The 15,984-nt window shown below is 36.4% G+C and overlaps 2 protein-coding genes across 3 annotated transcripts; one reads left to right on the top strand and one right to left on the bottom strand.

The window, feature by feature from the left end:
• The first annotated feature begins 30 nt into the window (after positions 1-30).
• On the top strand, positions 31-683 carry LOC111797184 (auxin-responsive protein SAUR50). The gene has a single exon (XM_023680127.2). It carries the CDS (start codon positions 160-162, stop codon positions 472-474), a length of 315 nt encoding a protein of 104 aa, XP_023535895.1. The 5' UTR covers positions 31-159; the 3' UTR covers positions 475-683.
• A 3,986-nt stretch (positions 684-4,669) lies between these two features.
• On the bottom strand, positions 4,670-10,475 carry LOC111797185 (filament-like plant protein 4). 2 transcript variants are annotated; one of them, XM_023680129.2, is made up of 6 exons: positions 10,184-10,475; positions 8,818-8,919; positions 8,384-8,603; positions 5,845-8,266; positions 5,599-5,656; positions 4,670-5,338 (listed from the first exon to the last, which is right to left on the bottom strand). In XM_023680129.2, the coding sequence occupies exons 2-6, from the start codon at positions 8,911-8,913 to the stop codon at positions 4,907-4,909; spliced, it is 3,228 nt and encodes a 1,075-aa protein (XP_023535897.2). In that variant the 5' UTR covers positions 8,914-8,919; positions 10,184-10,475; the 3' UTR covers positions 4,670-4,906. The 2 variants fall into 2 exon arrangements, with proteins under 2 accessions (XP_023535897.2, XP_023535896.2); XM_023680128.2 differs by lacking the exon at positions 10,184-10,475 and adding an exon at positions 9,011-10,163.
• Between the last annotated feature and the right edge of the window lie 5,509 nt (positions 10,476-15,984).

Consider the following 15,984-nt stretch of genomic DNA (forward strand, 5'->3'; position numbering starts at 1 on the left):
CCAAAACACCCGTGCTCTGTCACAAACCAATACCCCTCGGCCCTGTCTCTCTCTATTTCTCTCCCACAATAAATACCCCCTCAAAATCCCCCCTCAAAATCCCTCCTCAACCCGCTCTCCACTTTCCACAATCCCCTGTTTTCTCACAACAACAAACAGATGGGCATTACCAAAATGCCACAGACGGCGGTGCTGAAGCAGATGATCAAGCGCTGCTCCAGCATGGGGAGAAAGCAGCACCACCACTACGACGACTTAGCAGGGCTCCCTTTGGACGTCCCCAAAGGACACTTCGTGGTGTACGTGGGTGAAAATCGAAGCAGATATATCGTCCCCATCACATTTCTGAATCATCCTCAGTTTCAAATCTTGCTCCAACAAGCCGCTGACGAATTTGGGTTCGATCATGACATGGGCCTCACCATTCCCTGCGACGAACACTCCTTTCAGTCCCTAACTTCCACGCTTAGATGAACTATTACTGTCTTATCATTCTATATATATATATATATATATAATAGGCTTAGTTTCCTTTTTGTTCTGGCCAAAATGATGAAGCTGCAGCACTGCTTCTCTGCCATATAACCTCTTCTTGTTTCTTATTTTTAACAGTTGATGGAGAATTTGAATGCCAGAAAATGTGGGATGAGTTTGAAATTAATTGTAATTAGTTTTGGGGGAAATGAAATTGTAATTGCTTTTCTTTCTCTGTTTTAAACCACAAATTTAGTGGCTGATTTTAAGGGTTTTGTCTGCCTTTTCCTTTAATTTCCAATTTCCTCGACGTTTGTGATTATCTCGATTAACTCAACCGTTTTTGCCGTTAAAACTGTTGTACAAACAACAAAGGAATCCAATCCCTTACCCCTCGCCAAACGCCATGGAATGTTCTGTCACCGCCCGACGCTTTCCTTTCCCTAATTATATTTTATATATATAACAAAAAAAAAATGATCATTAAAGTAATAATAACGATTATTAAACCCTATATCTTTATTTCTTTATTAGAAAAGGTGTCTACGGAATAGTATTAAGAAAAATAGTCTCACATTAGCTAATTAAGAATTAAGAATAAGACCGTAGGATTTTATATTTAAAGCGGATAATATCGTATTATTATAGGGGTGATTTGTAAATAAGGAAAGATGAGGGGTTAAATTTGAAAGAGGGGACAACTTTGGAAGTGCAGACTGAGGAGTCCGCAGAGGAAAAAAAATCCTCCGGATTCCAGGAAGCCATGTGAGTGGGGACCACAAGCCACGAGCCAAAGTAAAAACAAAATAAAATAAGAGAGGATCGGACGGTTAGGAATGAAGATGGGGGAGGAAGTAAGATGTGGGGCGCGTGGGATACACGGAGGGATGGAGTCGGAAATAGTAGGCGTAGGGACATGGGCCTTCACCGGTTAAAACATGGAATGACTTTTAGGGTACTTCTACAAAAGTTGCCCTTTTTTTCTTTATACAAATTACCGTTCCAAAAATTATTTACCAATTACGCACCTTTCTTACCCTATTTAATTTACCCTATTTATACATTCATGTTTAAAGCTCAGATTTAATTTACCCTATTTTTAGAATATTGAGGATTGTTTTTTTTTTTTTTTTAACCAACTAATTAACTATCTCTATGTATATATTCATTTATATAATTGAAAATTTACGTTTTCATTTACACCGACAATTATTATTATTTCTTATAATCCCATATTTTATGTCATTTTCACATCCAATCAATCCGATTGTCTAGAAGGAAAATAATATTTAATTTAATTCAAACAATATAGGAAGAAAAAAGACAAAGAAATATTAAAATATGGTCCTTGTATGGAATGTTTAAAGAAGATGCGAAGAAAATGTTGTTCAAATTAGAATCAAGATTCATTTTAGTTTCAAATGATTACAAATTTTGGGTGAATGATACTTTAGAATATGATATATCATCAATGTATTTTAAAACTCTTTATTTACTTTAAAGTTGTATTTACATAGTGTCTAATTATGTATCGTCTAGTTTTAAAATGTTTTTAAATTGCGACCAAATTTTAACATAGACTAAAATGAATACATTTGGGATAGGATAAGAATGTTATATATATATGTTTTGTTTTTGTTTGATGGTCCTTTCCAATCTTTTTCACTGTTACTTCCACGTTGAACCAAGATTGGATTGTCCTCTTCCTAACATTCTCTCTCCTAAATATGCTAATCTCCCATTTTTCAAATTTATAATTTCATCTATATATATATATAAGCAAGCATTCATGTGACAACTAATATATTATATTTTGCATGCCATCAAATTTTAATCACATTCTAATTCTAAAACGCGTTGACTTAAATAAAAAAATTATAAATTTTATAATTTGTAACGAAAATACCTTTCTTCCGTTAGAATTTATAATATTACCCTTAATATTTCGTAAATGTTTCAAATCTGCCTTTTCAATAGAAATTCTTTCGAGTATGGAATAAAAATTAAAGCATAAATAAGATGTGATAATTTTCGGGTTTCAATATTCAGTACAGGTCTCCAACACATCATTACCGCTCTCAATAATCATTTAATATTCTAATAGATTTTAGAAGCATGCCAAATATGCAATAAATTAAGTAATTAATCGATGTTATATTGAATAATTAATGAATGCATTTCTTTTGAGAAAAATCAAAGGATGGGCAAAAATAATAATAATAATAAATTTATTAAACTTGAGAAAAAGAAGAAGATTTTAGAGACGTGGAAATGAGGGAGTGGTTAAGATTATGAGTATATGAACCTTTAATCATTAATATATAGTTCACTGAACAAACATAGAATATACATTTTCTTTTTATCTATTAAATAAATAAATTTGTAAAATTTTTTTTTAAAAAAAAAAAACATTTGGGATTATCATCAGCAACAGACCAACGCTCGTGATTGCATCAAATCAAGTAGCTCCCACGTCACTTTAGGATTTATTAATTAATTTTTTTTTTTTTTAATTTATGGGTCTAAATTTAAATTCAACAAAAACATGTTGTCTTCTAATCCAACTTTTAGAAGGAGAGAATATATACATAAAAATATAAATATTATAACTTTGGGCACATAAAAACAAAACCATATTACTTTGGGGGAAATTCATGGCACTTGTATTGTACTCATATGGGTTGGGTCGGGTTTCAAACATGTCGGAAAGTTGGGTGGGTTGTAGGGGTCTCCCTTGCAGGATTTCAGACCTTATGTTTTTTTTTTTTTTTTTTTTCTTCTTCCCTCAGTTTCGTGGTTTAAATCGAAAAATATTGAATAGTTCGCACGTGGGTTCAAGGTAGATTAAGTAATGTGAATGATATTATAATAAATAAAATCTCTTCGAAAATTGTGGAGGGATCTTGGACTGCATGTTATGATAATAATAATAATAATAAAAGGGCAAAATTGTATTTTACTTAAAAAATTGATGAATATTTGCTTGAATTTAGGGGAATAAAAAATAATGATATTTGTTTGGGAAACATTATAATATGAGATTTTGAAGAGGCATTATTAATTAGCTGGGGGGGTTTGCTTGATATTTACTGCGCTGTCTCTTCATCCCAAACACAGATGTAATGAAATAATGCACTTCAAAAAGTGCTCTTCAACTCGTTCGTACACAAAACAATTAGTAGCGATTCCAAGGATCATGGTTGAAGAAAAAGAAAATAATACATGGGTCGCTCTCTAATAGTCTATTTCATTACCCGATCCATTTCAAACAATTCATAAATGTATGCAAAATTTTGAAACTAATTTCTCTATTATGCATATTCAACCGACATCTTTGTCACATGTTACACCATTTCATATCCATCCATCAATGATTAGCTTAGCTTGCATTAGTGTGGAATTAACGAGCAATTGATTGTAAAAGGGGAGGAATTTGGTCATAACCTAGTGTGTTTTGGATAAGTCTATCCAATCCAAATGATGAGCTAAACTAGAAGAGAATGAATCGAGTCCAGTCCGGTATTAATGTTTTCTTCTTTTGTCCCAACAAGTAGGAGTCATTTGAGTTAGTTAGTTGAGTTATGTTGAGAGATCTTGTTGGTTGTAAATGTCATTTATGGACTTAGATGGAGCCACATTTTAGGAGCCGGTTGAAACGAGTTCTAATCTAGTCCGTGCATAACTTGTTAAAAATGGGAAGTATTCTTATGGAAGAAGATAGAAATTTATGTGATAACAATTAATGGAGTGATGTTGCTTCATTTCACCCTTTCTCAATCTCAGCTACGTGATAATAAAGTCAAAGACTTTCAATTAAGAGAGAACTGTATCATACAGTGTCCTGTTTTGTACAGCACGGTTGAACTAAGAACCAACAGTTTTAGCTGTCATTGATTGAGTTGAACTGAGTTGCATGTGAACAAATTACCCCACATGGAGCCCCCATTTCAACTCATCAATACGGCCTATGCTTATCCCTGCAATAACATACCCTTTCCAATCGATCATTCTAAAGTCCAGCCCAAATCCCGCCCAAGAACTGTTGCTGCAACAACAAAGCACAGCCGTTGTTTTACTTCATCAAGAGGTAAGATGAGTGTGGAGGAAAGCTAAGCCTAATAGAACATCTTCGCATTATATGTGTTCCACTCCAGAAAGACCACACTCAAGACCGTAAGGGCGAGAAACACAAAAAGAAAAGAAGAAAAATTGAACAGATGTGAATATAATGTACAGCATTAGGTACAGCAGCCAGGAGAGAGATTTGAAAGCATCATTTATGTGCTAACTTTAATGACATAGAGCTCCCAAAACTGACTCCCATCTAAAGATCTTAGATGTCTATGTTTGGTTTTTTTTTTTATCTATTTTATATTATTGAATGAAATATTTTAAACAGAATCACATTATCATGCAACACAATTGCATGCCCCTAATGGCTGTTGTTCTTTCCTTTCGCGGAGAAGAATCTACTAAATCCTCGAGTCTGTTTCTCTGGAGTGGGAGCTGAGGAGGAAGAGGAGCTTGACTTGGTTGGCGTGTGTTTCGAATGTTTAAAATTCATAGGCGATCTCAAGGAGCTTCCTCCATCGTCGTCAGAAGCACTACAAGGGGACTCTGCACCGACTACGGGCGTCATTGCAGAAGTGGCGGTATCCATTTCAGACCGATCAATGTCCAGCAGGTTGGTGCCACTTTTAGATGGTTCGTTCTCGGTAAACTCTTCGCCTCTTTGACTTCTCTCGCTGAATGGAGATCCACCAAAATCTGGTTGGGGTCGCAGAGAGTTCAACTGCTTGCCAAGAAGAAAAATTGTTTCTTGACATTCTGCCAACTTCTCTGCAGCAGCACTCAACTCCATCTCCTAATGTAACAAAATAATCACCAAGTTCAATATAGAAAGTCCAACAAATTATTGCTACTCTTGAACGATATTTGTAAACTACAATCAAGAATGAACAGGGGAACACAGCAAAATATTGCATTAGTGTTTCCAGAAAAGAAAAATGGGGAACAAGTTACTGCTTTTGTTCACTCTCATTCCTGAAAATGTTATGATGGTAATTCTAGAGCGTTTCTGGGAGTCAAAGCAATTTAAAAATAGGAAAGAGTATTCAACTTCACCTGGCTCTTCTGGGGATGACCATCAATTGCTGAAGAACAAATAGCGCAAACCTCATTCCTGCAACATGAGACAGGAGATGAAAAATGACTTGGAGACAACTAAAATGAAGACAGATAAAGACCTATAAAATCAGGCATGAAATGGGAAATTGGATATTGAAATTTAGGACAGTCTTATAGACGTTTGGCATGTACATATAGGCGGCCTTATGCTGTTCATGCAACAGAGAAAAGTACAAGACTAACCTCTGTAGTTGCTCTTGCAGCTCCTGGCACTTGAACAAAGCTTCGTGATGATTCCTCTTCTCATCGTGAAGATCATTGTCCAAAGCTTCAGATTTAGCTCGCAAAAAATTTAATTCAGTTTCCAAATCCTCCGCACGCGCTTCAAGCGACCTGTATGACTCTGCCATACATTTCAGCTGCGTTTCTGACAAGCTGTTTGACTTTTGAGAAAAAACCAACTGTGATCTACATTCTGCTAACAGCTGCTCTGTTTCCTGCAGTTTACGTTTTGTTGCCTCAAGATCCTCTCTAGATCTTGCCAAGTCCTTTGCCAGGTTCTCCTTGGATAATTTTAGCTCTTCTATGTCCTTTGATGAGAGTTTGGGTAATCTGGAATTTGATTCATAGCTGGAGACTAGATTTCCATCACAAGGAACTTCGAGATCAGAAGTTGGACTAGAAACATGAGAACAACCGTTTGTATATCTTTCGTCCAGTAAGTCGTCTTGTACAACCTTGTGCTCTGGTAAAGCTACCTTGTCTATGCAATCAGGACTATTGGTATCGCCATCAGTATCCTTGCATCCAATGAAACTAAATCTGAGCTCACTGGTTTCAGATAAAACATGAGAAAGAATAATAACAAAGTCCACCAAACTTGTGTTCCCATGCACCATTTTACTAAAGGTGGCAGAAAATTCCTCAATTTTTTGACCCAGTCCATGCCCATCTGGAGAGACTGTATCATGAACTCTGGAAGCTTCTTTCCCAAGGAACAGCACAAATTCATGAATTTGAGAGATGGCAGCTTCCAGCTCTTGGTTCATAGGCTGATTGTGTGCAGCAGGCTGGGATAAAGCAATTTCTCTTTCTACTCCTAAACCAGCATCATCAGGATTGGCTTGCCTATCACATGTCGTATCAGGGCATTGCACTTCAGAAACACATCTCAAATAACTGATAGTGGGTTGCTGAAGTGCATCATGAGCATCTTGCACAATGCATTTGATATCCTCCAAAATTTTTCCAGTATCTGCATCCTTTGAAATAGACTCAAAAATCATAGATATTCTTGATCGGAGTTTCATCAAAGGCAATCCATCAGAATCAGCACTCTCCGTTGACGAATCAACAGTAGAAGATACAACATCTGTAGATGGACTTGAATCCAGATGCTGTTCCGTCTGGATATCATTGGACTCCTGGTGTACAACTTCAGACGCCTTATTGTTTGAATTATCTGAAGCAAGGATGGCTTTGTTTGACTCATTTGATTGGCATGCCAATTTCTCCATTTCTAGAAAGTCATCCATGAGCTCCAAGTGACTTCCACTTTCGGTTTTACTTATTTTCTCATTTCTCTTCTCCCTAAATTGGGAAATGTCAGAGATTGCCGCTGTGGATAGAGAATCTGCACAGCTCTGTCCATCCTCATTTCCATCTTCAGACATAGAGGTCACGCTGGGAGGATGACTTGTGTTTTGGCATGAAAAGCCATCGGCATTATACTGAACAACAGATTTTGGGGAGCTTCTTTGGTGATTACTATTTTGGAGTTGTGCCTCCAAGTTTTGAAGTTTACTAGCTGTCTTGGCACACATACTCCTAGAAGTCTGCAATTCACTATTACGCTTTGCCAAAGCCTCTTTAAGCATCTTTGTTTCCTCCTCCATGGCAAACATTCGTTCTGTGAGGAACTCGTTCTCCTTCTGGAATTTCAGTGCATTATCAAGGGAAAAATCAGGCACAGATAACATATGTGGAGTTGGAGGCCTACTAGGTGACTTCCGCACTCGGGTGTCTCCATATTCCCTGCCTAAACTTTCAACCTCTAGCTTCATTTGAGCAAGTGCAGCAGGACCAGGCAATTTCTTCCGCACAAGACCACGTAATCTTTGACACTCTGCTTCTAGTTTTGTTATTTTCTTAACACCCTCCATCTGCTGCTTGTTGGCTGCTTCAGCAGACCTCATACTCATATTCTTTTCTTCATTACGGATTTCTAGCTCCTTGGAAACTATGTGTAATTCGTATTTAAGTGAATTTATTTCTCTTTCGCACGATTCAATGTTGCCCTTCAGCAACTCAATCTCGGCCTCAGCTTGTAACTTTTCTTCACTTATTTGAATCAGCATGTTGGAACGTTCTTGTAATGACCTTGAAAGTGCAGCATTTTCAGCAGCAGACCTAAGAAGTTCTTGATCCAAGTCTTCCATTTTTGACTCCAACTCAAGTTTAATTTTGTCCCACTGCTTAGTCTTGGTGAAAATAACTTCTTGCAATGTATGTTCATGTTCTTCTTTCAGATTTCTTATCTGCCTCATGCATTCCTTCAGAGCACCATCCAAATGTGACGCTCGATCTTCAGCGGTGAGCTTGGAAAGTGTCACTGTCTCTAAGTGATTTTTCAATGCCAGAGCTTCTGCCTCAGCTTTCTCCCAACCTGCAGTGAAGGCATTGGTTCGTAACGAAGCACACAGAATAAGCAGAAAATTCCAATCACCTTAATTTTACAATAAAAAGTTTCTCTCACAATATATCAACTAAAGATATATAATACCTGAGACAGCTTCTTCAGCAACTTTAGCATGCTGTTTCACCAGGTTGTCCTTAGTAGTCATCTCTGAGTGTGCAGCCGACAGTTTCTCGCTGAGCTCTTTAATCTCATCCTCCAGTGCCTGGATTTGTTCGTCGCGAGTTTTTACTTGATCCTCCAAACCGGTAAGATGAGAGTACGACTCAACAGAGATTTGTACATAACTTGGTTTTTTGCAACCATCCTGAACGAGGAAGGAAAGGAAATACGTTAAGAAAATTGGTTCAAGTTTAGTAAAAGTAAAATACTATTTAAAAATTTAAATCCCATCACCATCATCTAAAAGTACTGTGGGAAACAAAGAGAATTGTTGTAAGAACAGTACTACTGAACAGCCACAGTAAGCGGTAAAATTGGGGTGGGGTGAGTTTGGAGGGATTAGTTTTTACTAATTTTACCTGATCACCCTGACTTCCAGCCGACTCTGAAGCATTAGCCTTCTCAGATGTCTTCTCAGATGATTTTTTCTTCCAGGGCCAACTTCGTCGTTCCATTCCAGGCTGCATAAAGGAAAATTAACGAGTTATAAAAGGGAAAGAAAAGAATACTCTGAGACTCTAAACCAAGATTCCGTCAAAATTAGTCCCATACTCCTAATGGCATCATCACATAGTGGCTGCTGCCAGAGGAATTACTTGGTTCTGATTTTTCTGAAGTGGTACTTAATACTTTATATGACACATTGTATCGATGGCGTATTCATGCTAAAGAATTTTTTAAGAAAAATACATCATAGATTCCAGATAATCGAGAGCACAAATGAACTAGTTTAAATAAGGGAAGTGGGCACAGATTAAGGGAAGTAACTGCGCAACTTTTTGCAGGTACTGATGATGAAAGTATAAGGTTCCAAAAATGGAAATTCATTTCTTTAAGCCCACATTTTTAGCAACAAAACAGACCACGTCCAAACGCTGTGTAAATGCTATTTATGAGAGACAAACAACACCAGGATAAAAAGTAGCTACACAGAAACACCAGAAGGGGAAGAAGTTTAAAGGATGGCAGTTAGAAACTCCCCCACTCATCTCCCGAAAGCTAAACCATAATTTTACCGGATAAATTCAGTGGAATGATTCAGAAATAAGCTCAATGACTACAAATGATTCAGATAGGCATGCATGTTAACGATGTCTTCACTGTCTGTTTAGTAAATGAACCATCGAGATCTAAGCAGAGAACCATTGCTAGACGAAGATCAATGACTCCAGAAGACAATTGGCGTCTGTTGGAGTTAATTGAGAATTCTTTTATTAAAAAGAATAAAAGATAAGACTAAACATAATTTACCAACACAAGATAGAATCAACAGTGTTCTCAGGCAAAGCGAGATCCAAATGAATTAGAAAATGGTCCAAACTAGTTAAAGACTAATAGTGCTGATTTAAAATATCCAACCAATAAACACGGCGTAAAATGCACTGATACCACACCATAAAAAAGACGGTTATCAGGATTCCAGGTTGAAATCAAAATCCCTCCGCAGTTGAACCAAATTCAATTTGAAGAAAAAGTGGAAGCAATTACCGACAGAAGAAGATATTTCCATCGAAGAAACAATTAAGAATCAGAATCAAATTCGAGAAAGAAGGGGAAAAAAAAGACCGAAATGATAAACATCGCGATTGCGCGAACAGAACATTCATAGTCAAAAAACAGACGCTCCTGTCATCCGAATTCGAAACCGGAAACAAACACAGGCAAAAGCTCGAGAAGAAATCAGTAGGGGGAAAGAAAACACAAAAGAACTGGAAGTCGACTTACTGATAGAAATGCAGCTTGAAAGAAGACGTATCAGATAGAAAAAAAAAAAGGAACACTCGGTTAAGAGAAGGAATAGTGAGAGCGTGAAAGTAAAGACAGCGAAGGAGTTGAAATTGCGGCAATGAAGATCCAAAGCGAGGAATCGTTAATCGCAGGAACCGGCTGCGAAGGAAAAGTGACGGCGGCAACAGCGACCGCGACGGCGGAAGTGGAGCGGGAGCGGGAGGTGGAGGGTGGGTGGGTGAGAGAGAGAGAGAGAGAGAGAGAGAGAGAGAGAGAGGGAGAGAGATGAAAATGAAAATATTCGGAGTCGGTATGTCCACTAAAAAAGCCAGAACGTTGTAAAAGCTCCAAAAACCTTGTCCTTTTTTTTAATTTATTTTTTAAAACTTATATTGAAATTAAAATGATTTATAGAAGAATTATAAAATTTAATATTGTTAATAAGACAGACGAAAAAGAATAGAAAAGAGGGAGGAGGGGGACGGGAGAGATTAGACAAATTTGACCATGGAATAAAGGAATAATGACGGATAAGCCCCTCCCAGTTCCCGCGCCTCTTTTGCTGCCTCTTTTGCTGAGGAAGCTACCGCTGAGCTGTATCCGATGGTTAACAAAGTTGGATTTGTTAGTATTTACTTACATTACGCTGCCACTATGGACCACCGTCACTCCCTCCCCTCCCCCTCTCTACAACAACAGCTCATTTCTTTGTTATTTTGCCGTCTTTCGGCTACACTCCTCTACGCCGCTTTCACTCTACACCCACCATCACAGCCGACCATTTTCCCCCGAGTCAAACCCGCTACCCTGCCTGCCCCACCATACCATCCAATTTATGCTCTCTGATCTTGTGTATAATCCTAAACTAGGTTTGATTAACGATTAATTTTTATATTGATTAACTTGAGGAAATACGTATTCGGTCTCTGTCTTCGAAATTAATGAGAAAATGAAAGTAGGAGCAATTCCTTGAACTATAAAAATTAATGAACCCAAAAATGCTGACGCCATCTTTTTTCTCTCTCTCTCTCTCTCTATATATATATACATATATATATATATATATGTAATTGTGTATTAGCATGAGGACCACTCCCGGGGTTAGAAAATAAAATTGTTTTCTTATTTAAGGGGTGGTTGATTAAATAAACACTCTAATCAATCCATTGAATTGAATGGTCACATCCATTGAGAAAATAAAATAAAATAAAATAAAATAAAATTACAGAGAGAAAGACAGAGTAAAAACTGGATTGCGTTGAAAATGGAAAGGGTATCCAAGAAGAGTAATTTCTTGTCGTTTTCGGCTACGAGGTAAAAAATAAAACCCAATTTCTTTTTACTCAATTTGCTCAAACATCCCATTTATTTTCAGGGTGGATCAATTCCATCAAATTTTCTAAATTATTCTATACTGGTTGAAACATACAAATACGGTGCCGTTTTCATGGGTTGTTTAATTTTCCCAGAATATTAATAATAATAATGTCAAAACCTGCATGGGACTGTATGTTAACAGAGTGGAGATTTAAAGGCCTGGACACTGGAGACACCACCTGCACCATTTGGACAACATGATTATTCCTTTCCTACCCACTCACTTCATTTATATGCCTATTAATAGATGAAGGGCGGTGATAGGGAGGTGCAAAAGCGTTATAATGGAAACGGAAGCAGGGGAAGATAAAATTGAAAAAGAAGAAGGTAGAGAGAGAGGGCGTAGGTTAATTAAGGTGGAACTCACTGCATGGGAAACGAAAGTGGGGCCCAATGGAGCGTGGATGGGGTCCACACCCCCATCAAACAAACGCCCTCCTCATTCGCATTTGCGTTCTTATTATAGTGGAGCAGAAGCAGGAGAAGCAGCAGCAGCAGCAGCAGCAGCGCATCCGATGAAATGAGAAAGTGGACACGGTGGTCCCCACTTACCCACACGTTTCACTTCTCCCACTTTTCCTTCCTTTTCTATTTTTTTTTTCCTTCCAAAAAATAACTGGAGCTTTTACACGTGTCACCGAAAGCGACCACGTTTCGTTTACGTTTAGTGAACCCCGGGATGCCTTTGTATTTGCTTTTATTAATCGAAGTTGACAGCGTCGGCACTCCACACTCCAAAACGCACCGCTTTGAGAATTAATGTAGAAAATGAAGTAACCGCACAAAACAAATAAAATAAAATAAAATAAAATAAAATAAAATAAAAAATAATCCTTGAGAAAAGCAAGGATTAAGGGTGTGTTTGGATGCACGTCAAAATCCAATACTATAGTACCCCAAATGAAGCAACAAGCTAACCACCATTACCTCAATAATAGAGGATTAATTAACTTAATTAATACACACATTATCAACAACCTCACCAACCCCAATGTTAATGTCGTATAGATTATAAGAATAAAAGAATGCACACATTATTTATTCATCTTCTCCTACTTCATTCTATTTGGCTACATTTATTCCATGTTTGTCCCTTTCAACGTAGCTTAGCTTATGTAATTACATAAATAATTATCAACTTCCATTATGTGTAGTTGTTGGGGGAGGTATAATTACAAACACTAATGTCTCGTCTAAACTAGTCACTATACAAATAATGCTTATGATACGTATAGCTGTGAAATTACGCAAAAGGCCAACTGAAGGATTTCTTTTTGGCAATTCCAAAAGGGTTAAACACGGGATATTAATTATGTATGCTTCCTAAGTGGCTTTTTATCAACACTAATTCACTCCGCCTCCCACCTACTAAAATACTCGCCCTTTTATTGCTACCCTACCCAATACTCGCTCGACACGTGTCCTTCCTCCTTTAATTTTAATCCAACTTTTATTGCGTCATTAAATTATAAATATGACATCACTATAGTAAAGAAGAAAGCAAAGAAATTAAATTAATTATTTTGGTAATATGCGATATAAGTTGGGTACATATACAATATAAAATTTAAAATAAATATATATTATATGATATGGTATGAAAAGGTATATATATATATATATATATATATATATATTGAATTTATTATTATAGTTTTTATTTATTGTTGATAGCGTTGTTGTGTCCTTTTATATCTCTCTAATGTGACTTCTCATCAAATTTAAATGTCTTAAATATATATATTTTCCCATCACATCTTTGTTTCTACCTATTTTGTTCAATTCTACACTCAATCGGATGGCCTTTTTTTTTCTTTTTCTTATGGGTTCAATTAATCTATTTAAATATTTGGCGATAAACATGGAAAATATAAAAGGGTTTTTTTTTTTAATTAAATAATGATTGGAGAGAATTTGAGTTTAGAAAAATAAAGGATATAATATATAATAAGCTTGTGACTTGAGACCAAAGAATGCTTTGTTAATTAAAATATCAAAAAAAAAAAAAATGAGGCAATGAAATTATAGGGTTGGTGGGACCCACGCGTTTACTTGAGACAGCTTGAATCCCACAATTCTTTTTACTTTTCCCACACAAACAAATCCTGTTTGAATGCAATGTCTAAAATTAAATGGCGATTTTTTTTGTTTTGTTTTTATATTATGTCTCATTGGATTCTATTTGTTTTCGTCTGTAAATTTCAACTTCTTTAATTAAAATTCCACTTTTTCATACTTCAACGCCCATCTCATCCCTCTCTGCCTTTTTTTCTTTTTCCCTTTTCTTTTCACATTATTACCTTAAAAAAAAACATAAACACTGTCCGCTCCCCTAAAAATCCTCCTCGCTTATAAACCAATGATCATTTTTTAAATTAGCTAATTTGGTGTTCATAACTTGATTTGAAATGTAAAAAAAAAAAAAAAAAAGAAAGGGTTGGGGATTAGAGAAAGAGGAAAAGTAGAGTGAAGTGGGCTGGCCATAATTTAAATAGGATTATAAATACAACTCATCCATCTGGGGCCTTCTTCTTCTTCTTCTTCTTCTTCTTCTTCTTCTTCTTCCTCTTCCAAGGTTTAGGGATTAGGGTTTTGTTTAATAAAAATGAGGAAAAGAAAATGGGCGATATTTTGTGGAAAAGCACTGACTGGTCCACACCTAAGTTTTGTTTGCATCTCCTCCCATAACAACACAAAACCTTCGTCTCTGTCTCTGTGTACAACAAAAAATGGCTAAGTTTTTCTTTCGCTCATTACACAAACAGAAGCCTGCCATTATTATTACTGTCGTTTTGTTCCCACTGCTTTAGAAGCTGCAGTATTGGGAAAGGAAGGGAAGGGAAGGGAAGGGAAGGAAAGGCCATGCAATCTATACTCCCTTTCAATTTTGAAGATTAGATGGGTAATTCAAAGAGGACAAGGAAAACACGTATTTTGAGAGATGAATAAAGGCGATGGGGGGAGAGAATTGTGGAGAAAATGAGTGAATTTTGATCTGTTCCAGAACATAAATATGGGTGTCTCCAACAACCAGCAGCGTGATTAAGGCTGTCTTATTATTGTCTTTCTCCCAATCATTCATCCTTTTTTCTTTTTACCTTTCCATTGGCCCACGCTTTCAACTCCGGAATTGCTCTACTTATATTCTCCTTCAGTTAATTCTCTATCATGTTTCTTCTTCGAGACATTGAATTCAAAAATTAAAACAAAAAGGCACAGCCCAACATGGATTAGGGTCTCATCCGTTGTGTGACATATGGGCTTGGGGATTTCCGATTCGCACGGCCCATAAGAATAGGAGGCCCTGTTACGAACATTCCTAATAATAATAATAATTAACTGCCTCTTCTTTTGTTTTGTTTTGGTATTATTAATTATGTAGGTACCTTAAATTGCGCTCCTTAGTTGTTACTACCATAATTACTACGCTACGCCCTTCTGCCAACCAATTAACCACCGTAATTTATATTTTAATTATCTTTAATTTTATACTCAGATCCCACCTGGAAAGAAAAACAAAAGGTTTCTTATAAAAGTGTAAAAACTTCTCCTCAACATATGCACTTTAAAACTTTGAAGGAAAATTCGAAAGAAAAAAATTCAAAAAGTTTGGATTGGTACATATAATATTTAAAGAATATATTATAATAATTAATTATGAAATATATCTTACATATTCCTAATCATTTAATATTCTTTCGTTGATACCACTTGTTACAATCGCACTTTTAATGACAGCGAACTTGCGATTGTGCGGCACTCACTTTCCAATGACAAGTGAGCTAAGCCAATTCGTTCTTGTATCGCCCACGGCCAAGTGACGTATGCTCGAGCCTCTGGCCTCGATTTTAAGAGAAAGTTTTAGAAAATAAGGGCAGAGAGAGATTTTCGAAAGAGACGTTATATAAGCAAGTAAGAGAGAAATAACAACCGCCTACCGTATATAACAGGAGAGATTAGTAATATATTTTATTTTATTCTCAATATTTAATTAGTTTATATTTTTCTTATTTCTAGCTTGTATTTTATCTAAACACATTAGAAAATTGGACTTTAGATCCCATTGAAACTTTTGATTGTATCGATCTAATTCTATTTCTCATTCTTAACATCTTATGAGGGCATCATTTTTAAGATGATAGGAGAGTAATGATCTTGATACTCTTAAATATCAAATTTTGTCATTTTTAGCATGGTATGAGAGCATCATTTATAAGAAAATGGTATTAGAGTCAAACTCGAAGAACAACACTGGGTCGATGGAAGTAGAGTAGGAGCAGTGTCTGTGTGTGATAAACTTAGACATGGACTATAATAGGAGAGAAGAAGGACATGACATGTAATAAAAACAAGAAATAAATAATAAAAAAGATGGGAGTTTCTTTAGGAGTTGAGATGATGAAACAGAGCAGCTCGCCACA

Source organism: Cucurbita pepo, chromosome 6 (genome assembly GCF_057944985.1).
Source record: "Cucurbita pepo subsp. pepo isolate OVF chromosome 6, ASM5794498v1, whole genome shotgun sequence".
NCBI classification, from domain to species: domain Eukaryota; kingdom Viridiplantae; phylum Streptophyta; class Magnoliopsida; order Cucurbitales; family Cucurbitaceae; genus Cucurbita; species Cucurbita pepo.

Coding starts and splice junctions, on each gene's coding strand:
- LOC111797185 (XM_023680128.2), bottom strand. Junction 8,604..8,817: donor CTGGAAGTCAGGGTGATCAG/GTAAAATTAGTA, acceptor TTCCTCGTTCAG/GATGGTTGCAAAAAACCAAG. Junction 8,267..8,383: donor TGCTGAAGAAGCTGTCTCAG/GTATTATATATC, acceptor CCTTCACTGCAG/GTTGGGAGAAAGCTGAGGCA.
- LOC111797184 (XM_023680127.2), top strand. CDS start 160: ATGGGCATTACCAAAATGCCACAGACGGCGGTGCTGAAGCAGATGATC.